Source organism: Marmota marmota, unplaced genomic scaffold (genome assembly GCF_001458135.2).
Source record: "Marmota marmota marmota unplaced genomic scaffold, marMar, whole genome shotgun sequence".
Taxonomy (NCBI): domain Eukaryota; kingdom Metazoa; phylum Chordata; class Mammalia; order Rodentia; family Sciuridae; genus Marmota; species Marmota marmota.
In genome coordinates this window covers 80,671,290-80,696,364 of record NW_026000026.1, presented here as the reverse complement: position 1 = coordinate 80,696,364, position 25,075 = coordinate 80,671,290, and the positions used below count along the sequence as shown (strand labels likewise).

Below are 25,075 nucleotides of genomic sequence, written 5' to 3'. Positions count from 1 at the left end.
CTGCTCACCTGAACTCGCCGGCCCTGCCGCCGCGCCCGCCCCACCCAGGCCTTTTATAGCTCCGGGCCGCCCGCGGCCCCAGCCGAGGCGGGTTTGCATTTCAAAGCTGGGGGAAGCCTCCGGGCCGCGAATCAAAGGGGGAAACCCGTCGGGGGCGAGGGGTTCAAAAGGAGACAAATTGCCGCCCCAAGCGGGAGGTGGACTGGCCAGGGCCTGGAGGGGGTTGGGGACGAAGGGCGAGGCGCTGCGTGTGGGAATTGCCTGCTAAGCGGTGGACCTGGCGGGCGGAACACCGTCCTGTCCTTTCGGTGGCCACAGGGGCCTCCCCACGATTCATTCGCAGTTAACAGGTGGAGAAACTGGCTCTCAGGAGCAGGGAGACTTTAGCTTCACCTGGCATGCGACACAGACACACTCGGCAGTGACCAACCAGTTTGGGGTGAGGGCAGGCAATGCTGACTTCAAACAGGGACTTAACAGGGCGGTCTGCAAGGTAGCTGGTGATCTTTTGGGGGAGGGAAGAGGGGTCACGACCCTTCGAGTCTGGGATGAAAGCTGTGGATGTTTTCCTCCGGGGAATGCACATATGCACATACATGAGGCTGCATAGTATTGGGGGTTTCACTTGGTTCCTGGAGAAATTTCTCAAAGGTGTGGGGAGGGGGTCTTCTGGGGAGGAAGTCCTGGGAAACTTTGATGACCCTCTACCCTTTTATCATGGTTATTGAGACATTTCAAACATACACAAAAGTAGAATAGTCTAATGACCAGCTTGTATAATGCTCGCTGTGTAGGCAACGGGCCACCTTCAATGGTGATCAAGATTGGTCACACTTACTTCATCTACTCCTCCCTTTTTCCTAAAGTATTTTAAAACAAATTCCAGACATCATGTCATTTAATGCTGACATACTTCAGTTAGCAGTTGCTTTGTAGGAATCAGGATCATTTGAGAGCTGGGGCCCCTGCGTATTTTAGTGTATCATACCTGCTCTCCCACCCAATCCAGCCCTGCGAACACTTCCCAGCTCTCTCAGAGGGGTGTTTGCGAAGCTGAGGCAACATGAATGATCTTTGAGTTGGGGGCAAGACTGAAGGATTTGGGGAAGGATTCATGAAGGACAGGGTTCTGGATCAGAAAGCCTAGGGGAGAAGGGGGTTCCTCCCTATAGGGTCAAGGAGCTGTGCAGAAGAGCCCTGTAGAATTTGATCCTCTGACATTTCCTGGGGGAAAACCTAGGTGTGCAGAGATGTGTGGTCCCCAGAAGGAGAGCAGAATCAGCCTCTTATCTGTTGAACCTTTCTCTCTCTTAGGTCACCACATTAGCCAGGGCTGGCTCATCCAGATGATGATGGGTCAAGGTCAGGATACAACTTGCAGGGTCCAGTGCATAATGAAAACACAAGGTGCAGGAGCCAGCCAGATGGATGAAGTAGAGCAGAAGAAGTGACCTTCTGCAAGCTCAACTAGAGTGACATGGACCTTGACCTGCTGCTGGACATGTCCTACTGGATGCACATCCAGCTGTACAGCGTGTAGCAGCCACCATCCCTAAACCAAGGACAGCATAGAAAGCAGCTGAAGCACCTGCTTAAGACCAAAGAAGGAGGGTCCACCCATAGAGAAGCTGTAGGTAGTGAAGATGCACCTGTGGGACAAGATCATCCTGCTGGGGTGGTGAACAGGGGCGTTGGCATCTGCTGAGAGATGGGCCCAAGACCTTCAACCAAGTGCAGATCCAGCCAAGAATCAACTACTACCTGGGTGAGTTTCTCCACCACCAACAAGCCCGTGAAGCACAGCCACCCTGGCATCAGGCTACCCACTCCTTCAGCTTCATCCCCCTTAACATAGCCTGCTGGTTCATAAAGGCTCACACAACCAAAGAGAGAAAGAAAGTTTTCTGTTCAAAACTTATCTAGAATTTCAAGATGGCAACAGCAGAACATTTCAACCAGGGCCACGAAGTAGACCCTGGTCAGAAGCTCACTCTTACACATAACAGTGAGACAGGGCTCCCCTTACTGCTCAGAGAAGGTCTTCCCATGGTATGGGTGGAAGCATTGAGGTCCCAAAAGGAAAGTGGTAGAGCCCAAGTTTCCACAGCACAGTGAAGGCTGCTTTTGGAAGGGAAGGGCCTGTCTGGGTTGTTGCTGGACACAGATGAACACAGGACACAGCATTGGCTGCCTCAGCAGGGAAGGCCCCAGGTTTCCAGGTCAGGAAGTGGGGACACGCTGGTGAAATGGTTCTCAGAAGTCATCTGGAGCTCTGGGCTGCACTCGGGGGCCCAACCTTTCAAGAGGTCAGTGAGAATCAAGACGAGAGAAGCCGGAGAGGACTGAACTCACTCTGAGCTGGAATAGTGAGGACTGCTGGGACTGGAAGAAGAGAAGGCCTGGTGGGAGGGCTGCAGCTGGGCAGAGGCAGGGCACAGCTGGGACTTGAGAGAGAGAGCTGCCGACTTAGATCCCTACCTACCCATGAGGTTCAATGAGGGGCTGTCCATCATGAGACGGGTATCGCAGAGAGTGAACTCTCCATATGGAAGGGACACAAGTGACTGCTGGGAGCCTCCAGTTAGGGATACCTGTTCTGGGGAAGGGAGGGTTGGTGCCCTCCAATTCCAAGACTAGGCTAAATCAGACCTAGATGGTAGGCATGGTTGGGAAGAGGTATAGGAACTCATGTATTCATTCGACGCATACGTATTGCCACATCCCTCTGCTGACACTGTGTTCAGCGCTGAATGAGCACCCCCTCAGGGGTGTGTGTGTGTGTGGGGGGAGCAAGTAGGAACCTAATAATCATAGTAAAAGCAAAATGACATCTTGGCAAGAGCCAGAAAGAGGGAATCAGAGAAGTCTTGACGGAAGCAGTGCTGTGTGAGTCAGGCCCCTGGTGAGTGGGGAAGGACGCTGTGGCAGAGGGGCAGTATACACGGAGGCCCTAAGGGCCAAGGGGATCAGGTTCCCCTAGTACTGAAAGACCAGTCTTGAGTGGTGGGGGTGGGAGTTGAGTCTGAGCCCAAGAGCAGTGGGAAACTGGGGCAGTGACGCGATTATAGCCAGGACTCAGGTGATGGCTGAGAGATGGGCCCAAGTGGCAGGGGAGTTTCTAAGCAAACAAAGGACTGTGTTCCTAATCAGGGAGAGGGTAGAGCCAGGGATCCCTGGAACTTGGGGAGCCACCAGCACTGTGCCCCCCCTAAGCTCTGCAGACACGTGCTGAGAGGGGCTGCCGCCATTCCTACGGATTTCTCCCTCTTTGACTTTCTGACCCCTAGCTCCATGCCTTTTCACCTCTCTAAGGTGGCATACGGGCACTAGCATAATAACAACAGCAATCTCACCGCTATTTATTGAGCATTTTCTAAGTGCCAGGCATCATGCCAAGCCCTCGGCATGCATCACCTTGATTCATAATTCCCCCAGCCCAGGGAGGTAGGATTGTTATCACCATTCTGCAGAAAAAGAAGCTACAGCTCAGAAGGGTGAACTCACCCACCCGAGGCCACACAGCAAGTCAATGCCCTATCTGGAAGCTTTTCTTTCCTGCTTAGGTGAGCTGGCCTATAGGATAGTGAGGATGGTAGGCCTGTGTAGGCCTCCCCACCCCCAACTTGTTAGCTGGAGTTTGCCTAAGCAAATAGCTGGTTCCTCTTCCTCCTCTGGCTTCTTCATGCAAAAGAGCCTCTGCTTTCCCCTGCCTTTACCCCTAGGGGGACCCCCCAACCAGTGTTGTCAGTAATTCTCAGTTGACATCCCCGGTACCTCCTCCCAAGGACACTCTAACCTTGTTTAAAAGTCACATTCTGAAATTGCAGGTCCTCCTCCACCTTGGCCTTTGACCTACCATATGACCTTGAGCCCCTGGGCCTAGGCTCCCCAAGTTCCCAATGGGGACTGGTAGCCTCCGGAGGCAGGGCAGCCCTGGTGCTGTGCCTGAGTGCAGAAGCCCCCACGTGTCCTGGCCCTGTAGGCAGCCTCTTCCTCTCTGACAGCCCCTTATCTCTGGGAGTGGCTCTTTATGGGACCCCTCCTTCCCCTGGCTCCCTGGGTGGGCCCCTCGTCCCCCTGGAAGCTCTCCCTCCAGGCTGCTCTCACACACCCAGCCAGGGCCTCCTGGGGTGGGGTGCACAGATGATGGCCTCATAAAGATCTTAGCGATAAAGGGCTAGGAAGCACAAGTCTGTGGGTTCGATTCCCAACAACCCTTCCCCCAATATGAGTGACAACTTGGTTTTTAATTGGGTTTACAGACCTGGAATCTAGGCTTACTAGAAGAACCCAGGGCCAGCCTCAGGCCCACAGTGCACCCACCTCCATCCAGCCTCTGGAAACTCTCTAACCTCAGTTCAAGGGCTTTGAACTGGGGGCCAGGTCCAGCAAAGCTCAACCTCGCTTGTCACCTTGGGCAGGTTAACTGCCCTCTCAAAGTCGGCTTCTACCTCAGAAGCCAGAATAGCAATTCCTGCTCTTCCTACCTCCAGGGGGCAGATGTGAGCCTTGGAGTGGGTGGTGGGGCTCCTGGGAAGCCTCTCTACCTTCAGGCCTGCCCTCCTCCCAACCCCTTCCCTCTCCTCCTTCCTCCTCCAGAGGCTGGATGTGCCACCTGCTGGCACTCCAGAGTACTACAGGAGGACCCAGCCCTTGTAACCAGGTGTGTCTGATGCCTGAAGCCACTGATACTTGTCTGGGGGGAACAGAGGCATGGGAAAGGGAAGCATTCCCGGGGGACGCAGACGCATAGGGAGCAGAAGCGATTCTAAAATCAGAGTCTGGAGCAGACTGCCCTCATGAGAAGGAGTTCTGTGTTTGACCTGTGGTGCAGAGAAATACACAGATCAGGGAAGAGAAAAAGGTCACACAGCGAGTTAGTGGTCAAAGCCCAGGCTGGGACTGAGAAGTCCCAGTTTCCTGTCGGGATGCACTGTTGTGGCTTCTTGGAGGGACGAAGAACTGAGGGCAGAGGTGGGGTGAGATTCAGTGCATGGTTGCCCACGCCCTTGCCCTGCCTGGCTCCCACTCCCTTAGCCCTTCCTCTGCAGTGTGCCACAGTCACCTACCTTCATCCCCACCCCATCTTCCATCTCATCACCTCATCTCAGGTGTCCTGGTGACACCTGAGGCTCATCCGCTGTTTAAACTTCTGCAGTGACCCCTGTGGAACCTGAGGATTGAAGCCATGCTCCCTCGGTCCTGCAGGCCTTCATGGCTGGCCCCTGGCTCCCTTTCCAACCTTAGATGCCTCAGCCATTCCTTTCCCTCTGTTCAAGCACACCACGCTCTCTCTAGCCTCTAAATTTTTGCAAATGCTGTTCCTGTGCCTCACACACTGTTCCCACTTGCTTGGTGCGTAACCTTTCACCCTCAGGTCTCAGTTGACAAGTTTCTTCTCCAGAGAAGCGTTGTCTCCCTGAATGAGAGTCCCGCCTGTCCAGCCCATCGCTCCCTGTCCCTTTCATCATGCTCATCACGATTCAATACTATTAATGTTTGTTTTCCTTGGTGTTTGCTTTTGAGCCCTAGGAGGGTAGGAGGACAGGGCGCACAATTGGTGCTCAATTAACTTCTGTTGCCATGGATGGGTGGTGAGAGAGTTAGAGTAAGAGGACTCCTCTGAGACCTACTGTGTGCCCTCAAACAGGTTCTTGTCCTCTCGGGACCATAGGAGCCAGTGTGCCCAATGAGGAAGAAATATGTGGTCTTCCAGGGCGCTGCTGTGGTGGTGATCTTTGAAACATCTCTGTGTGCCCGAAGGACACAACCTAGTCCCTGTGGTCCTGGGGCACTGAAATGGAGGCCCAGTGAGTAGTGTCTGGAAACCCTCATTTCCTGGGATCCCTGAAAGCCTCAATGGCTGTAGTCTAGTTAAATAAGAGGAGTCCTAGGAATCCTGAGTGGATTGTGACCCAAGGTCCCCACAAGTTCCTCTGCCCACTGTGGTAGCTACCAGATAAATGTCCAGAAGGTTTGGAAATTCCTACTCTGCCTCTCTGGCTCTCCAGCTGCAAGTACAAGGACCTGGCTTCTCTGCTCCTATTGTACAGGGCAGAAGGATGCTGAGCTGGGGGCCAAGGAACCTGTGTTTCAGGGCCACCTTCTCTGTGAACCTCACACAAGCCCCCTCCATTCTCTGGGCCTGAGTCACCATGCCTGTACAATGGACAACTCTCAGGTCCTCCTGGCCCTGGCAGCCAAGATGACTGTCGGATGCCTGGGACATGTGTGCTGCTTCCCCATACCCCACCCCTGCCTGGGGAGCCGGGGAGCTGCTCCGGGAGCGTGGGAGAGCCAGATGTGGTGGCCGCTGGCTCTGCCTGTGTGAGTGTTGAGCTGGCCCACTGGGAATGCTCCCCTTGGAGCTCCCTTTCCGGCCCCTGACCCCCATCTGACTGAGAGCTGCTGCTTCCGGCTCTGACAGGCGTGGGTGGGGTCTTAGGAGGGGGGTCTGCTCATCCTGGTTCCCTACTTCAGGGAAGAGCATGCGTCCAGACAAAAGCCTGGCTGCAGCCCCAGCCTGTGGCTGACACAGTACAGGCATGAAGCCTGGCACAGTCGCTTCCATCACTGACCTGGGCCATGTCGGCCCTAACGTGACGTGAGCAGGCTGGACAGGCTTCCCTCAGGCACTGACCACATGGAGACAGCACCTCCCCACACACCTGAGGATCAGCTGCTTTGGTGGAGCCTTCTTGTTCTGCTCTAGGGCTTGCACAAAACACCATGCACATGGCTCCCTCAGGCCTTTCCACCCCTGCCAGGTGTGCACATGTGTCTGCTTGAACACCTGAAAGTACTGAGGCTCAGCGAATTCGGAGACTTGGTTGTTGCACAGCTAGAAGTTGGCAGAGCTGGGCTGGAACTGCCCACATCAGAGCTCAGGGTCTTAACCCTTGAGGGTGCCGCCATGCCAGGGGAAAGGAAGTGGGGTCCTAAGGCCCAGAGCCCCTCTGCATGATATCTCAGTCACCCCAGCAGGACTCCCCACACTGAGTCCATACTCCCAGCTGAGTCCAGCCTTTCCCGGGACAGGCATGTCTGAGGCTAGACCTGGCTCCCAGTATCTGGGTAGTTGAGAGAGTGCTCATGGCCTATTCTGCTCCCAGTGGGGCTGGGGGCCCTGTTGACCTCCCCAGCATGATGTTACTATACTGCCCACGTACCCTGTTCATTGCCCACCGTTTCAGAGCACTCAAGGGGACGCTGAGGCCCAGAGGCATGCAGCGATGGGAGGCTGCTTGCAGAAGGGAAGCTCCACATTGCAGGGACCACATTTTGGACACTACACTAGGCCTTCCAGGGACAGTACAAATCTTAAGAATTTCTTAAATGCTCTTAAGAATCTGTCCTTGGGCTGGGGCTGTAGTGCAGTGGCAGAGGGCTTGCTTAGCATGAGTGAGGCACTGGGTTCGATCCTCAGCACCACATAAAAATGAACAAATAGAATCTATTTGGTATTCTGTCCATCTACAACTACAAAAAAATTAAAAAAAAAAAAAAAAGAATCTGTCCTTAAATTAACCCAATTTTCCAGACGAAGAAACAGAGGCTCAAGCGTTTAAATGACTTGCACAAGGTCATACAGCTTGAACCTGGAGAAGCTGGGATTTGAACCCAGGCTTTTCTCTGGCTCCAGAAACTGCCCTCAGTCATGACATTTCTGCCTCAGCATCCCGGCCTTAGTGAGCACTCTGTGGTATTCTGTGGAGCTCTGCATCTCCCACCCACATCTCAGAGGAGAGGAGGAGGAACAGCCCTGGTGCCCACCAAGGGTTAATGGTGGTAGGGGCTAAGTGTTTCCAGATGGGCCAGTCAGATGGCTGGGCTGGCCGGAAACCGGCGGCAGCCAACTTCCCCAGGGAGCTACCATCAACCACCCCCTCCCCTCTGTGCTGCATCTCTGGCCCCCAGCTGTCCCCTGCCCTGGGGTCCACCAGCCTCTTCTTCCTAGCCAGAGTCTAACTCTAAGGGAGTTTGCAGACAGAACATCCCAAGGGCCTCCCATAACAGCAAGCCCAGCCTGTTATGGACAGACAGGGAAACCGAGGCTCAAGCAGAACAAGAGACCAAGGTCTTTCAACAAGGCCTTGCTCCAGAATAGCTTCCTTAGGAAATAAGGGGTGGAAACTCCCCTTTGCTTCCCCAGAGCTATCCTGGTTGCAGCAGTTGGTCCAAGGGTTTAAAGGTAAGCAGACAAGGACGCTAGGAGGAGAGTTATACATTTCTTCTCTTTCTGCTCCTTCCTCCCTTCCCCACTCTTCTTTCCTTCCCCCTCCTCTGTTCTTTTCTTTCTTTTTGCAATCTAGGGAACTGAGCTCAGGGAATTGTAAATTTCCAATGCAATCTTTGGGCACAAGAATCCTGTGCAAGTCTGACCCTGTGGTCTGTGGGATCACCCCATGTTCCCCTCTGACCACCAAACCCTGGACCAGGTCCCCTCTCCTGGGTGACTCATTACCCTACCCATGGCCTGATCCAGTCTGAGAACCCCTCTCCCATGTGGTCCAGCTCAGATGCTCTGCTGGGCAATTTCTACTGGGATAAAACCAAGAAGTGATTGCAAGATAAACTACTGTGGCTGGCATGGAATCTCAGCTCAAGCGAATCTCAGCTCTGCTGTGAACAGGGGCCTGGATGGGACTGGGGAGGAACAGGGGGCAGGCAGAAGTGCAGAGGGCAGAGAGGAAGGAGGGCAGAGCCAGGGTCTACGTGTGTGAATTGGGACACATTCTTTTCCCCTCTGGGACTCAGTTTCCCCATATGTACGTAATAGGGGCAGGAGATGACTCAGCTCTACCCTTTAAGTCCCTTTAAGATGATGCTCTTGGCTGTGAGGCCTGGGAGTCTGCAACCAGAGACTAATCGGAGGAGGGGAGGGTATAAGAAGAGAACCAGCCGGGAGCCTGAGGTTTGGCAGCCCTGTGGGGGAAGGAGGGTAAGGATGGAAAAGGAGCATAACAGATACTCAGAATGTCTTGTTGAGTGACTGAAAGCAAGAGCCACAGGGTAACCCAGGAAGATGGCAGAGCTAGAGCGCCTGACTGTGCTGGGGTGTGGGTCTTAGGATGACCTGCGTCCCTTCCACCCTGTGATGCACCAGGTCTGCTTCTTCTGTTGTTCCGTGAGCTCAGGAAGGTCTTGGGGTCTCTCTGGGCCTCAGTTTCCTTGCTATAAACAGGGCAAATACTCCCTTCCTGGTTCCAGGGGCTTTGAGATGCTGAAGGGACTATGCCTCAAGATCTGGGAAAACGTGATGACCTTGGGCAAGTTGTTCTCTCTGTGCCAGTTCTCTGGATTCTTCTAAAGAGTGACTGATCATCTTGGAGGGTGTTTCTACCTCTTCCAAGTCCCCTCTTCTCAGAAATGCACCTCAGTTAGCTGTCCCTCTGAGTGCACTCTCAGCCCCTGTCCTCTAGCTGGGTACTGCTTGCCTAGCTGCTGGCTGTGTCTTGCGCTGTATCCACCCCCCCCCCAACACTGTTTAGCACACGGTGAGAGCTCAGTATGCTTGTTCAATGAATGAATGTCCCCTGAAGCAGCATGTACAGCGTCAGAGCTTCCTTTACAGATGGGGAAACTGAGGCACAGAGAAAGGGCACCCCCAGGTGCCCTTGCCATCGCAAGGGGAGGCTGCCACCAGAGGCAGGCACCAGGCAGTGAAGCTGGGCTACTCTTTAATAAAAGTGACTCAGTGGCTGGCGTGGGCTGCGGAATTTCTAAACATCCCCTCACATCCTGAGAGAGCAGACGGGAGGGAGCAAGCAGAGGGAAAAGAGGAAGAAAAACAAGAAACTTGGGGGAAAAGATAGAGGGAGAAAAAAAAAAAAAAAAAAAAAAAACCCTGAAATTGAAAACAGACGCACGCGTCCACCCTCCCGGCCCCACCGCCCCCCTTCTCCCAGCTGGGCCAATCAGAGGCGGCCCTGCAGCCTTTCCCCCAAAGTGGGGGGGCAGGGAAGCCCACAGTGGTGCGAGCTCCGGGGGCTGCCCGCGGTGGCAGTCCCTGCCCACCTAGCTGGGACCCTAGATCGTTCTGTAAGCAACTTGGAGCCAGAGAGGAGGAGACCAACAGGGAGGAGAGAGCCAGGCCCCTCAGACCAGCCACCCGGCAGCAGCCTGTGCCCAGCGGACACCGGCGGCCAGACTCAGGGCGGCCCCTCCTGGCAACTCTGCTCCTCCCTAAGGATGCTTTGGGAGTGAGGCGAGGCCGCCTGCTCCTCACCCGTGCAGCACCCCCTCCCGCTCTCCTACGTCTCAGGGAGCTTGCAAGGCTCCTGCCTGCCCTTCAACCCAGCTGTTGCCCATCTCAGGTCCAGCAAAGTCTTTCTGATACCTGGGAGAGGGCAGTAAGGCAGACTTCCTGGAGGGGGTGACAGCCCACAGCCTGGAACCCTGCCTACAACAGAAGCCATGAGCAGAGAGGTAAGTGAGGGAGAGGGGAGACCCCCAACCCTATGCCCTGTCCCCTTGCCCGAGCCAGTGCCTCTTTGGGTAGATAAAAAAGAATGGAAAATATTTTTAACAAAACCAGATGGGCGGAGGTTGGGTGGCTGTGGGCAATGTCAGGGCCAGAGGAGTAAGTTCTCTCCTCCCCACCCCGAGGGAGGCAGGCGCTGCTGCCCCCTGCCCTCTTCAAGACAACAGCCCCCAGAGGACTCTGGGTGCCCAGCAGGGCCTCTGATGTCCATCACAGTCTATAGGGGTGTGTGTGAGTGTGAGGGAACAGAGAGGGGCAGGGGTGGGGAATTGGGAGGTGGCACGCAGGATACCTAGAAAGAGACTTAGCAAGGTACGGGGACCTCAGGGACTAGTCTCTGTCCCTTGGCCCAAGCCTTGTTCCTAAGAATCAGCCTGGCTCTAGGCCAGTCAGCCGCCAGGCAACCTTTGGGGATTTAAATGGATTTGCAAATTTTCCAGATTCCTAAATCGTCCTTCTAAAGCCCCAGCCGCTGGGAAAGTTCTGAGTCCGAAGGGGCCTCAGCAATTGGCCTAGCCCAGGCCCAGCAGTCCTGACCCAGCTGTCAGATCTGGAGGCTCCTCTTTGAAGAAGGGTTGCCACTGGGGTCCTTCCTCCCATTCTAGGCCTCTGCTCAGCCTCTCGCTCTCTTCCTCCTTCTGGACTCTGTCCCTTCTCAGCTCCATCATAAAACAGGAGTCGGACACGCCACCTCCCTGCCCAGGGCCCATCTGTGGCTCTCCAATACCTGTAGGAAGCCCCACCTCCTAACAGTGGCTGCCACTGATTGACACTTACTGCATGCCAGGCCTGTGCCCAGTACTCTGAGAATACCTCTGTGATGCTCACCAGAGCAGGGACTGTATTTCCTCTGCTCTACACATGAGCAGCCACGCAGTAGCACGCAACTGTAGCCACACAGCTAGTAAGTGGCAGACCCTGAGGAGACAGGAACCTTCTCTTACCCTGTTACTCCAATCAGGCTATCTATTGATTGATTGATTGATTGTACTAGGGGTTGAACTTGGGGCTCGCACTCTACGACTGAGCTACCTTCCCAGTCCTTTGTAATTTTTATTTGGATTTTGCTAAGTTACCCAAGCTGGCCTAGAACTTGAGATCCTCCCGCCTCAGCCTTCTGAGTAGCTGGGATGACAGGTGAGTGCCGCTACACCCAGCTCAGATGTGGGCTTTTGGTTCCTCCCAGTCAGATCCCGGAACATTCAGAAGAAATTGGCACTAACCTGTCTGCGGGCATCTGCCCTCCTCCTCCCACAAGGCCCTGCTGCTCCACCTCTTCCCGGCAGCATTCCTGGTTCCTCCAGGGCCCTGCCCTGCACTTGGAGCTGGAGCCTGGTTGCTGTTTATATCCTGTTTGCACATCAGATTTTTCAGACTCCAGGTTTGGCTGTCCTGTGTCCCTAGTAACCTTCTGGTCAGGCCTTCTGCCTTCCTTCCAGAGTTATCAGGTAGCTTCTCCAGATAGCATTTCTTTATCACAAGCAGGAAGGAGTGTCTCTGCCGGCCTCTGCCACCCCCAGAATGAACAGAGGGCTCTAACAGTCACACAGTCCTGCCCTATCTCCAGGCAGGAGACCCTGAAGTTACAACAGCACTGGAGGACCTATCACCAGCACCCACCACAGGCAGGCACAAAAGCCTGTACCACATCTACCTTATAATCCTCATAGCAAGGCTCTGAAATTGGTGGCTACTACACCCATTTTTTCAGATGAGGAAACTGAGGTTTAGAGAGGTTAAATGATTTTCCAGGCCATGCAGTGAGAAGAGTTGGTCTGTCTAAACCCAAAGGCTTAACCCCAGCACAGTGCAGGGAGCCCCTGGTCATCAGGTAGTCCTCACGCTCCCCAGAGGCCGCCCCTGGCTTCAGCACCTGCCCCGGCTCAAAGTGCAGCCTCTGGTCTGACTGCTGCAAGGTCTGCCCAGTCCCTGGCTTGGTTCTGAGAGAAGAAGGAGGCATCTGGTCAGACAGCAGTTATCAGGCAGCCCTTCCTCCTCTGTGGGAGAAGAGCTGGGCTGGTAATTGCCCACAGATGTGGGCAGGCAGCAGCAAGCACTGTACATTCCGAGTCAGGAGCCCTGGGGCTCAACCTGGCTCAACTGACATCCTCGGAGTGGTCCACCTCAAACCCCCATGTCCCTTCTCTGGCTGCTTTCCTATCTGGGAGGTAGTGGACACTGCTGATGAATACCAATAAGCTTGGGCTCCAGATGATTGTGCCCTTACCTGATTTGGCTTCTGGCTGAATGGGTGACTGTGGGCCAGTGCTTTGCCTCTCCGGGCCTCAGTTTCCTCCTCTGTGAGCAACAGGGAAGTTTGTGGGCTCCAGGTGGTAACAGCATGGGTGAGGTGCTTCACCCAGTTCCTGCGCTTTGTGGGGTGGTCCTGGGGCTGCTGACAAGAGAGGGCTGCTCTCTCTGCCTCCTGCACAGGACCGCTTGACTATGCTAAGGATGGTAGCCCACAATGACCCCTGCCCATAGAACATGGACACCATGTACACTCTGAAGGTTCGCTTTGTCCTCTTGGTGCCTTATGCAGTACCTGGGACCACTTCAGAGCTATAGGAGGGGACTCTGGGTGTTTTGCTCAGGACTATGAAGTATGTTGGAGAGGGAGGGGACCCCTAGACAGCCCTGAGTCCCCCTCCATTTCCTGCAGATGCTTCAGAACCATGTGGGCAGTGGGTCTTTGGGATGAAGTTGTTTTTACAGTCCTCCTCATCAGGGGCGAGGGGAGGGAGGGTCAAGGGTCTCCATCTCTTCTAAGGGTCAGAGCTTTGACAGCTAGGGTGCAGTGTATGCAGGAGGAGCCAGCTACATGCATTTTAATTGTGTTTGTGACCATTACCTCACAGTTCACTGCTGTGTTCCTCGGCACTTAACTTAGAACATGTCTGGCAATTAGTAAGCTCATAATTAATATTTGCTGGACTAATTTGATTATTATAACGACCTCTGGGAGTCAATATAAACACTCTCCATTTTACTGATGAAGAAATGCCCAGAAAAGTTAAGTCAATTACCCAGAAACACACAGCTCAGAAGTGGAGGAGCTGGGATTTTGCGCGCAAACATTTCTGACTCTAGAAACTTGTGACACGAGGCTGGGTGGGGCCCTGGACCCGGCATAGACTCTGAGGACGCGCCTTAGCTGTGGGGGCCCTCCCTCAGCATTCCACTGGGGGTCATCAACCTTGGAAGGCCATGTGACCTTGGGCAAGTCGGTCCCTCTCTGGGCCTCAGTCTTCTCATAAGTCAAACAAGGAGCATGACCCAGACCATCTCCAAGCTCCCTTCCAGCCCCAGAACAATTCCAGGATTCTAAGCTCAGATCATCAGCAGCACAAGCTCCACAGTGTATGCGGAGATCATGCATATTTAACTTCAAAATGAAAGGGTTTTTTTTTTCCCCTTACCCTTTGTCTACACATTACAGAAAGAGGTCAGGATCAATGGCCACTAATGGAAAATCCTAACCTGCAATACGAGGAGGAACTTTCTAACAATTTGCAGGGGCCCCTTAATGCATTTGGTTTCTCAGAGAGCTCGGAGGACATGTTCCTGCAGAGTCCACATGCTCGTTTCCCTGGGACAATAAGAACAACAGAAGTCTGGGAGGCAGGCCTGTTAGAGGCTATGTGGATGACCTTTAGGGTCAGTGGGCTCCAGGAGGTGACAGCATGGGTGAGGTGCTCAGCCCAGCTCCTGCACTTGGTGGGGTGGTCCTGGGGCTACTGACAAACCCCCTCGGCTCGCATTTCAAGAGAAAGTAAGGCTTTAACCCAAATCAGTTATGGGCTCCAGAGGTGACAGAAGGAGTGGACACAGAGACCCAGCCCTGTTGGGAGTAGGTTGGAACTGACCCAATTTTTGCTTCCAGTGCACAAGTCCACTTCATGTCCCTCTCTAGCCTTTAGGTTCAGAGCATCCAGAAAAGAATGTCCTGAACCCCCAACGCTCACCCCACTGCTCCACCCACTCAGGGGCTTTCTGGGGTACCCCACCCCAGGCCTGGTGCAGGACTTTGAAAATCAAAGTGCACTGCTTTCACTGCATTAATACCCTCGCTTCTCCTGCTTCCGATCAGGCTGTTTGATGTCTCAGGTGCCCGAACCTTTCATCTGCGGGAGGTACGAGCTTCTCCGCCCTATGATGGAGAGGGCTGTCCCTTGGGAAGGCCAGAGGGTCAGGAAGTTCCTGAATGTCAAGAGATGAAAAGGACTTTTGGGGTCACGTGGTTTGACTTCCCTGGGTCCAGGAAGGAGAAGGGATGCTGTGCAGGCCGAGGGTGATGGCCGAGCCTGGGACCTATGCTTCCCTTTGCTGTATCGTCACCACCCCTCTAAAGACCTAATATGTCGTCCAGTGCTCAGCTTCTGATCTCTCTGGGGGAAGTTAAGGGACTGATTTGGACTGAAGGGAAGTAAAGCCATCTTGGCGAAGGTTGGGAACCCCCGTGGGGTAGTTTTCTGGGCCAGGAACCTTTGGTCACATCACTTCTCCATTCTGGCCAGGGTTTCCTCTTAAAGAGGAGGGAGGGCAAGGGAGAAGTTCAAGGGCTCCAGGGGTCCAGCCAACTTTGCCTTCAGCTCCCAAGAGTCCCTTCCAGACTCTCAGGGCTGCTTTACCACACTCTGTTGCTTACTTTTCTTTCCTGGAAAGTGAACCCCCCAAGAGCTGTGATCCCACCGGCGTCTGAGCCTAAGTGGACATGGAGGGGCAGAGAATTCCAGTCCTCCCTGGAGGGACAGGGCTCAACTCTATAAACACATCACAGGAGCCTGGACTCTCTTAACCCAGGGCATTGGACTTGAGGTAAAGGATTAGCCTTGACCCCATGGACTGTGGGCTACTCCATCTGGCCTGTACTGGGTTCCTTATCAACTGCCAGCCCGAGATCCACCTGCTGAATGCATAGTGCAGCCGTGGGTAGAGAAGGAGAGGCACCAGAAGATGGAAGGATGGAGGGATGGACAGACGGACAGATGGTTTTCACTTTCGTCCAGGGAACAGGGTGACTTCATGAGCATTCAGCTTCATCAGGGTCCCATGTTTAGAAGAAAGTGGACTTGGTTGAAGGCTCAGCGGTCACCATCTTGTCATTCTTAATATTTTTCAACCAAGATGCTTGTTTTTTTGTTTTGCACTTGCCCCGGAAGTGATGTAGTTGGTCTTGCCAGGGGCTTCAGGCTGGGTTCGTGGGGCCTAATCCTGGGAATTGGCCTCCCTGACTCCCTGCCCCTATCCCAATCCATAGCCTCCCACAGAATGCCAACCCGCTTATGTCACTGTCCTGAGTGGGGCCCCCCACCCCCATAGTGCTTGGTGTTACAGCATGATCCCAGCAGCGGCCAGGTGCCCACCATTATCACCAATGCCCTGAAAAGTTGGCTTCACAGTGTCTCCAGGGCAAAGCCAAAATCCTCACCCAGCACCCCAAACCTTTCTCAAAGGTTAGCTTCCTTCCCTGCCCCCCATCTACCTCTTTGCTGAAGAACCGCCATCTCTGGCCTAACTGATCTTTCCTACCAATTCTCTCAGATGCCCAACCACTCCTGCCTCCCTGGACTGCTCTCACAGAGTCCTATGTTATGCCCCACACTGGCATCGTCTGCCAAAGAGCTCAACTGAACCCTAGAGGCCTAGCTCAAGGCCACCTCCCTCAGGAAGCCCTACTCTCCTTCCCTACTGAACTAATCATACAATTGCAATAGTATTCACTGAGCACCTATTATGTGTTGAGGGCTCTTTGTCATCTCTGCTCCTCACAGCAGTGGAAAAGGAGGTCTCTTATGCCATCTTGTAGGAAACTGAGACTCAGAGAAGTTAAACTCAGAAAGTCACACAGTCACAAGACAGAAGAACTAGGACTTATGCCAAGGAGACTAGACCTGCTGATCTCCCATGCCATTTTCCTGCCCTGGGTGGCATCAGGCACAGTCCATTAGATTCAAGGTCCCATGTGTCTGTTCTGCCTCAATCAGCCTGTCTCATTTCCTTCCTGAAGGGAAAAGGTCACCACTGCCTGCCCATCCCAGTTTTCCAGCCTAGTGAATCCTGGGTTAGTGGGGGCAGCTGAGGCCCCTGGCCTGAGGTCTAGAAGAGCCCATTCTACACAGCCATTTGATCACCCATGCTCTGTAAGCATCTATTGAGCACCTACTGTAGGCTTAATCTCATATTAGGAACATGGAGCTATCTCAGATAATTGTTAGATATATTTCCTGATTTGTGGGGAATCAAATTGAGGGACTAAGACAAAGGTATAGGAAAGTTGGCAGACAGTGGACTGAGAGTCATCAGATCTGGTTTCTGGTCCTAGGCTGGCCACCGAGTGTGTCCTTCCTTGCTGAACTAGGAAGTGAACTAGTGAACGAGTTCCCAGTGAACTAGGAAGGGATGCTGCTGCCAACGTCAATAAAAACAGCAGCTACCCCTTCCTGAGAGCCCCTCTGGGAGAGTTTTCCTGGGCCATCTCATATGTCACATGCATGCCTTGTTGGTGAGCCTGGCCTGGTGGGGTCTCAGCTGTGTGCTGACTAAGTGAATGACTGATTCTCCCAGTGAGCGAATGAATAAGAAGAAGATGGCCTCGGGCTTTGCAGAGGGCCGTGTGCCAGGCCCTGTCCTGCATATTTGCTTGTATTAACTCCGTCAAGAGCCTTGACAGCTCAAAGGCAAGTCAGAGACCGAGACTCAGAGAGGCTAAGGAACAGTGAGTGGGAGAATCAGAGGGTGAAGACTGAAGAATTGGGTAGGAGAAGAGATGCTGAGAAAGCGAGAGGGTCACCGAGACGTGGAAGCTTCCCTTCCTCCTGCTCGGCGGCCTGGGAGGGCTCTGAGGGGAATCTCAATGTTCCATAATTGGCACCAACTAATGGCAGGTTTTCTCATTAGCCAGCTACCCCTGCCTGATTTGCAGGCTCTGGTCTGGTGGGGGAAGGCTGCGTGCTGGTGGGTCAGTATGAGTAGGGCCCCGAGGCCAGCCTGCCCCCTGGCCACTTGGCTCTGAGAAAGCATTCTATTTGTGGCCCCCAGCCCGGCTCATGGCTGATCCCAGGCTGGCAGCAGCCCGAGGAACAGAAGGTTTGCTTGTCTGCGCCTGCCGCACCCCCCTCCCTGCCTCAGCCTGGGACCCCTCTCGGGGGCTCCTTTGGCTGCCAGGGCCTGGTGCTCTCCGTTGCCATGGCACCGGCCGGAGATGAGGCTCTGGAGGGTAGGGGGGCAGGGAGGGCAGCCAAGGGATGGTGAAGGCTGCAACTCTGCAGCCCCAGAGGCCTGGAGCTCAGAGTGGGGCAGAGGGGTGCTGGGGCCTCAGGGGCAGCCTGTGACAGAGCTGGCCACACACCTAGGCTGACTGCCTGGAAGCTCCACCTCAGATGCCCTAGGGACAGGGCCAGACAGAGGCTGTCGTCCACATGGACCCCTCTCCTCAGCCCTATATGCTTACCTTTTGCAGAAGGATTCTGATTTCTCACCCTATGTTGGCTTCTAAATTACTGGGCAACCTGAAGCAGACCCCTGGACACACTGCCCCTCAGTGAGGGCAGGAAAAAGACCCTACTCTTGGAGATCCTCCTGTCCCTGGGGGCCTGGATTCTATACAGACCCTGTCAGGGTGAGCTCCATGTGGGAATGTTTCCCTGTGGATGGAGTTTTCTCTGGCAGGTGATGGGTAGTCTCGCTTTTTTGGGTAGATTCATTTTGTTGTTGTTTTTTTTTGGGGGGGGGAGTGTACAGGGATTGAACTCAGAGGCACTTAACCACTAAGCCACATCCACAGCCATATTTTTTATTTTGAGACAGAGTCTCAATAAGTTGCTTAGGGCCTTGCTAAGTTGATGAGGCTGACTTTGAACTTGCCATCCTGCTGCCTCAGTCTCCGAAGCCTCTGGGATTACAGGTGTGCACCACTGCGCTTGGCTTGCATTCAATTTTAGGCTCAGACCCACCTCAGTTGCTCATAGTTCCTCTGCTTGTTGGCCAAGTGACTTGGGTCCCCTCTAAGGGATGTTATAAGGATGAAATAAAATCCCTAGATCATCCCATTTAGCAGACTGCCTGCTCCTAATTAATAGGGGCTTTTGTTTGTTTTCAGGTTGGGGAGTATCAGAAGAGTGAGTGGAAAGAAAGATAACCTGGGATAAGGGTAGGGAAGCTGGGGGACAGAAACAGGACTAAGAGGTAGAAGACACAAGAAAATAGATTGTGCTCAGTGAAATAAAAACATTCTCTGACAGTCTGACCTCTGAGGACCTGAGCTGCCCCAGAATGGAGGGGGCCATCGGTGAGGTAGTGAGATCCCTGTCACGGGAGGTGTGCAATTGCAGAGAGGGTGGGGAGACACGACTAGGGCTATGTATGGCCCCTTCCATCCCTAAAATTGTAGGCCTCTATGAAAAATGTAGCACAGTTTCCTCCTCTTTCAGCTTCCCTCAGCTCAAAAAGAGTGTGAAGGAATGAAAGAAATTCAGAGACAGGGTGAAAGAACAGGCTGGCGACTGCTTAAACATGTCTCACTCTGGCTGGTTGTCCCCTCTGCTGGGCTCCGTTTCATCGTGTCCTGCCTGAGAGGTGGTCATGTAGGTGTTGAGTCTGTGTGCTGGGTGGTCAGTCTGCTCAGGATTGAACACTGGAGCCATTGTGGCAGCTTTGTGATCTTGGGCAAGTGATATGACCTCTCTGGGCCTCAGTTTCCTCATCTCTAAGTCAAGGAAGCAGCACCATGACATGGGATTGTTTTGAGGATTAAGTGAGATAATTCACACAGAGTTTAGCCTAGGTGATGGGTGATAAGTCCTACGTCAGAGGTAGCTATTATTCTTCTTGTTATTTTCGAGGCCATTTAAGTCTCTATTTCTTTTGAAAGGGCTGATGAGGGAGGGCCCAAAGAGCTGCAGGGGACTCTGAGCCTGGGACCCACCAGGCTGGGCAGGGCCAGGCCCTATGGCCCAGAGCAGATCAGGGCTGTGGGGGCTCAGCAGGGGAAGCCTGTAAGGTGCCTGCAGGAGACAGGAAGTGCTTGCTGGGCAGGCAGGCAGCAGGCAGGGGCATGCAGGGGCCTCTCTCCCTCTCTGACCTCCTTCCCAGGCTGGTTCCCAGCCTGCACAGGGACCCGGGCTCCCTCCCTTGGGCCCCCAGAGGCCATGAGGCACACACTGAGCGCTTTCCCACGCACCGTTCCAAGTAGCCGCCGGCATCCTCCCTGCCCCCAGCACACACTCGGATGGGTGAGGGGGTGTGCGCCGCAGCAGGGGGCTCGGCTGGGGGACCAGTCTGTTCTTTATCAGTCGAGCTCTGTTCCAGACAGATGTTTTATTTTATTTTGGACTTCCAGAAAATAGGTCATTTCTTTCCACTGTGTCCCTGGGGAGGCCTCCCAGGAGAGGAGCACAGAATGAGTGACTTGGGCCCTGGGGAGCTGGGAGGGCACCGCCTTCTTTTGGTCATGACAGACTATGGCAGTGCCAGGGCCTGATGGCTTCTACAGGAGGGGCTATGAAGCAGGTCTTTACCCTAGAGCCGCAGAGGGTCTAGGGAGCGAGAGTGTTCCTCTGGCTGGAGTGTGAGGACAGGTGGGTGCGGGCAGGTTGGAAGTGAGGGGCCAGCAAGGAGTGCTCAGAATAGCCAGGTCTGTGCTGGGGGAATCAAAATGGGGGTACATGAAACCCATCCTGTGCTTCTATCTACGGGGAGCTCCACAGCTAGAGCCCATGAAAGTCCCAACTTGGTCATTTGTGCTGTTTTGTTCAGGGGTGTCGTTAGGAAGGCCCCGGGTCTAAAAGCAGCATGGCCTAGAGTTGCACTTGGGGGTCAGCCCCCGTAACTGTGGTTTGAGCCCCGTTGCTCACTCACTCTGGCCCTCAGTGTGGTCCTGAGGCTTGGGGAGACTCACTGTGTAGGGGTGGCTCGCTGAGCCATCTTCAACAGATAGAAGAGAAGCACAGGATGGAGGAAGGCAGTTGGGAGCCTCCCTTTCTTACCAGGTTTCTCCCTGACACTTGTAATTATGTCCCCATGCTCCGGACCCCGCCATCCTCCCTGCCTCCCAGGATGGGGCTCGCTGACCCATACTGCAAGAACACACCCACATCTCAGCCCTTTGGGGAAGGCCACATGGGCCAGACTTTCTGCCAAGTCCAGGCTGTGCTGCTGTCACCCTCGTCTTCTTCAGCTGCTGGCAGAGGACTCACTCCCTGGCTCTGGATGCCTCTTGCCCCCACACGCTCCCAGGCCTAAGACTGGCTGCCTTCTCTGAGCTGAGTCATGACATCCCGGCTGGGGCCCCTCCCCAGCACCCCCTCCTCCTCCCCACTGCACACAGCTGCCTTCCAGAGCGGAGTCCTTAGAGTTGCAAGAGTCAGCCCCCAAAGTTGTACAGATGGGGAAACTGAGGCCCAGGGAGGGGCAGGACTGTAGCACAGGTGACAACAGAACTGGGACAAGAACCCAGGTTCCCATACTCCCACCCTGTAGTTTGTCCTGGGGGCTGTGAAATGGTGTGGAGGAGAGAGGACAAGGCTCCTGGTCAGGAGACTGGAATCAGTGTCCTACTTCTACTGGAAACTTAGCTGGCAACCTTCTCTGAGTCTCTGTCACCAATCTCTGGCTGGGATACTGCGGGGACACTCCTGAGTAATAGTACTACTCAGAGGGAAGGGCAGCAGCCAGAGTCTGACCCCAGGTCCTTGATCCACTAGCCTCAGTATCTCCAGCAGGACAACAGGGCCCGGGAAGGGGTTTGGATCAGATAGATGATCTCTGAGAGCTGTGGAGTCCTGACATTCCAAGACTCTGACACCATGACCCATGGCCAGGCCTCCTCCTCCCTCGGGCATCTTGCTTATTCAGAGCATCCCTGGCCTGAGTCTGCCTGCCCCAAGCAAGCGCCCCCTCCCCTGCAGCCGGGCTTTCTCTTGGTCTGATCTCTGCCTTCAGGCTGAGCGTTCCTCTGTCCACCCAGTGCCGACAGGATCCTCCACATTCTCAACCAGCTCAGTGACAACTCTCAATCCTGCTCTTTGGTCTCATTCTCGTCTCAGAAAATGGCATCATCTCCCCAGCACACACACACACACACACACTCCTGTCCCCAAGTATTTCAAACCAGAAACAGGGATGCAGGCTCCCCTCAGGAACTTATCTCTCCAGCTCCACAACATCAACCAAAGTCCTGCTGATTCTCAGCGAAATCCCTCCCCACTCCATCTGTTCCCACCAGTGCCCACCCACTCTCTACCCAGCCCCAACCAGACAAGCGCCGTGATCACAGAAGCAGCACGGTGGCGTGGCATGGAGCACGGAGACACAGTTCCATTTTCGCTCTACCCTCCTTGGGTCTGGATTCCTAGACAAATTTCTAAGGTTTTTCTCTGCCTCAGTTTCTTCACCTTTAACATGGAAATGATCACTGTCTCTATCTCAGAGTTGACTGAGGATTAAATGAGACTATATATGTCAAGGGCTCAGCACTGCACAACATCCGGGGCTTTCTGGCTTATCTGTATGGATGTGATTTCAGGGGTGCTTGGGACCCACGTGCACGTAGTTCTGCACTGTCACGTATGCTGGGTACATGGGTGATCTGTTAGGCATGGTGCATCTCCAGTGGGCATGTTGGAGAGCACACAGGCAGCAGTCAGTGCTGTGGTAGGAACCCTGTGACATGTGTTTTGTACAGGCATGCACATGGTGAGCGCCTGCATGTGTTTTAGGAGCGTGTGAGCGAGTGCGTAGGCAGCCATCTGTGCTCTGTGCATGTGCTCACCCCGTGTGGGGCCCCCTCCCCTGCCTGCTTATGTCGTGGGAGCCTCAGGACCCCGAGGGAGGGAAGCCGCTGCTGGCGGATGTGGCCAAGATGGACTGGATTTATTTAGATTAAGGCGGTGGGAAAGGGGTGGGGAGTTGTGTGCGCTTGGAGGAGGGAAGGCTGGGGCTGCCACTGATTCCCTGAACGTGATGTCCTGGACTTGGGACCCTCAGTCCATTCCCCTAAGGGACCTCTATTTCACTGAGGAGCTGGGCGGTGACCCTATCTTTGGACCTGTGTCTCTCCAACCTTGCATAGAGGAATCCTTAGGGCTTCCTGGCGCACAGCACATCTCTCTGGGCACAGTGTTTGCTTAAGGACCCTGCCCCTTTCTGCTCCAGGGAACTCCCAGCAGGACAGTGTGGTAGGTGGTGGTGGTGCTGCTGGGTGCCCGCTCCCGATGGCGATGGCTGTGCTGTTCTAGTGTTTGTAGGAGGGAAGGCTGGACTGAAAATGTCCTATGTGGCTCTTACCTGGAGCAGAGCCCCTTTCTCTGAAGGGAAGTTGTCATAGGCAAAATGCCACCCCAAGTCAGCTGCCTGTCCTAAGACCACAGCAGCCTCTGGAAAGCACAAATGGTCCACAGGCATTGAGTGGACAACTGGCAGAGTCCAGAATCATTCCAATGGCCCACGGTCATGTCTGGATACCCTGATCCCCATTCTGGTGCATCCTGGATCTCTAGCTCGCTGCCCCTGTGTCTTTCCTCAGGCCACTGCAAGGTTCCATATCCCCAACTCATCTGGCTAGAAGTCCACTGAAAGACTGTGTGTAAATCCTAATTGTATAGATGGGAACACTGAGGCCCAGAGAAGGAAACAACTTGTCAAAGTCCACACAGCAAGTCAGTGACCAAATGGTCAGAGTCATCTGATGCATGGAGTGAGATGGGTTTATCGATTCTCATGTGACTCTGTCCTTAGGAGTGTAGCCCTCCCTTCTGACCAGCCCCACTTTCTTGAGAATAATGGTGACCAGAACCTTCTCTTTGACCAGTCAAAAAGGCAAGGCTTAAAATAGGGACAGCTCTTTGAGCTGATCTATCCAAACTTCTCCGTGTACAAACAGGGAAACATCCCAGAGAAGGCTGGGGGCCAGCTCAGTCTTACAGAAGTTTCAAATCTTATGAGGTGAGCCAAAATGCTCCTTTCATAGAGTCCAACCAGTCCACGACTCCTGAAGTGTCTACATTCTCCCAAAGCATCTCCGCTTTCCCTGAGCTCATCTCTTCCTCCCTATCCTCTTCCCACAGCCTGGATCCTCTTTTTGCTCTGTGACTAGGTCATGATTCTGTGCCTCTCTGGGCCTCTGCTGCCTATTCAAGAAGAGTCTCTCCTAGCTTAGTCTCAGAGACTCTAAGCCACGCCTAGCCCCAGGCCCAGCAGGAGAGGGCCTGAGGGGAGAGAAGAGAGTGCCATATCAGAGCAGAGTCAGGGGCTGCATGCCATGAGGTCCCAGCCCACACGGCCAACCCAGCCTTCTAGAGCCAGGCCAGCCCCCTTTCAGTGACCTCCCATCTCCTGGCCAACCGGCCAAATTCCTCCTTTAGAATAATAAACAGTGTGGCCAGCCAGGGAGGCTGGGAGAGGAGGGGCAGGGAGGCTGAGATGACCCCCTCCCCCAACCTGGGCTGCTAATGATTTTCTTTGGCCCAGATCTCTGGCAGGAAGGGGGAACCAGGGGGTACCCCTGAGGGGCAGATGGGCCCCGGTGGGGGCTGTTGCTCTGCCTGGGCACTGCTTTTTCCTGCCCAAAGAGGCCTGGTGTCCAGCTGAAGGGCTGGCACAGGAGGGGTGGGCATGGGGGCGCTGCAGAGGGATATCAGGAGGGCTGGGCTTTGACCTGGAGCAATTTAGAGAGGGGAGAGGAAGACAAGAGGGGACTCAGGCAAGCTTCTCTGAAGGGAGGGGAAGAGGAGGAGAAACACTGATTTGCTCTTGGGAAAATTGAGACTGGGGTCCACAGCTGAGGCCATGGTCTCTGTATCTCCCTTAAACTGTGCCTGCAGCACTGGTAGATGGTACACTTGCCTTCATTCCACTTTGAGAGCCCAAAAGAGATAGCCATGGCTCAAGGGGCAGTGCCGAGGGGGGCTCAAACCCTTCTCCCCAGCTCTGGACTGGAAACTAGAAAGCCTGAGATGGTGAGGTGGGGGCAGGTTGGGCGTGGCCAGAGCGGGCAGCCACTCAGAAAGTAAGTCCGCAGCCTCACAGCATCAGGAGGCGCCTTGTTGCTTTATCACATGGTCCCTTCCCACATTTCTTGCTCTGTGACTCCCATCTACCTCTGGCCTACTTCCTGTCGAGGCGGCAGACAGAAGCATGCTTACCTGGCTATTGGTGACTATTTGGAATCCAAGGTATGACAGGCTGCTAAAGGAAGGGACCGAGAAAGTTCCACCCAACCTCAATTGTCTCTCTGGGCCTAGCTTCTGTCCCCAGGCTCTAGTGCAGGCTGTTCCTCTGCATCTCCTGCTCTCTCTCCCATGTCTTTGTCTCTCTGTTTCTTCCAGCTCTCTGTCTCCCTCTTGGACAGGACCTTCTGTGGAATCTTGGGCAAACTTCTTTCCTTCTCAGAGCCTTGGTTTCCCCATTTGGACACCGGATGTGGAGGTGGGGAGCTTGGCTTCAGGGGTCTGCAAACACCTTCGAAGCCTGCTCATTTCCGTGGGGCCTCTTCTGGGGCTGGCCCCTGGCCCTTCTCCCCTGGGCCTCCCTGTGCTGCTGCGGGCTGAGTAGAGGGGGCCAGGCCCACCCCCCACATTCCACAGCCCTGACCCC

General features: G+C 54.3%; 2 protein-coding genes across 2 annotated transcripts in view; one reads left to right on the top strand and one right to left on the bottom strand.

Moving 5' to 3' along the window:
- Cdx1 (caudal type homeobox 1) overlaps positions 1-11,987 on the bottom strand; it is a 28,154-nt gene extending 16,167 nt beyond the window's left edge. The window contains exon 1 of the mRNA XM_048811792.1: positions 11,707-11,987. Within this exon, the coding sequence (XP_048667749.1) occupies positions 11,707-11,845 (139 nt within the window). The 5' untranslated portion in view covers positions 11,846-11,987. The remainder of the gene's footprint in view (positions 1-11,706) is intronic.
- Positions 11,988-24,633: 12,646 nt separating this feature from the next.
- The window catches only part of Pdgfrb (platelet derived growth factor receptor beta), a 21,232-nt gene continuing 20,790 nt past the window's right edge, over positions 24,634-25,075 (top strand). The window contains exon 1 of the mRNA XM_048811880.1: positions 24,634-24,654. The gene's annotated coding sequence lies outside the window, so the exon portion shown is untranslated. The remainder of the gene's footprint in view (positions 24,655-25,075) is intronic.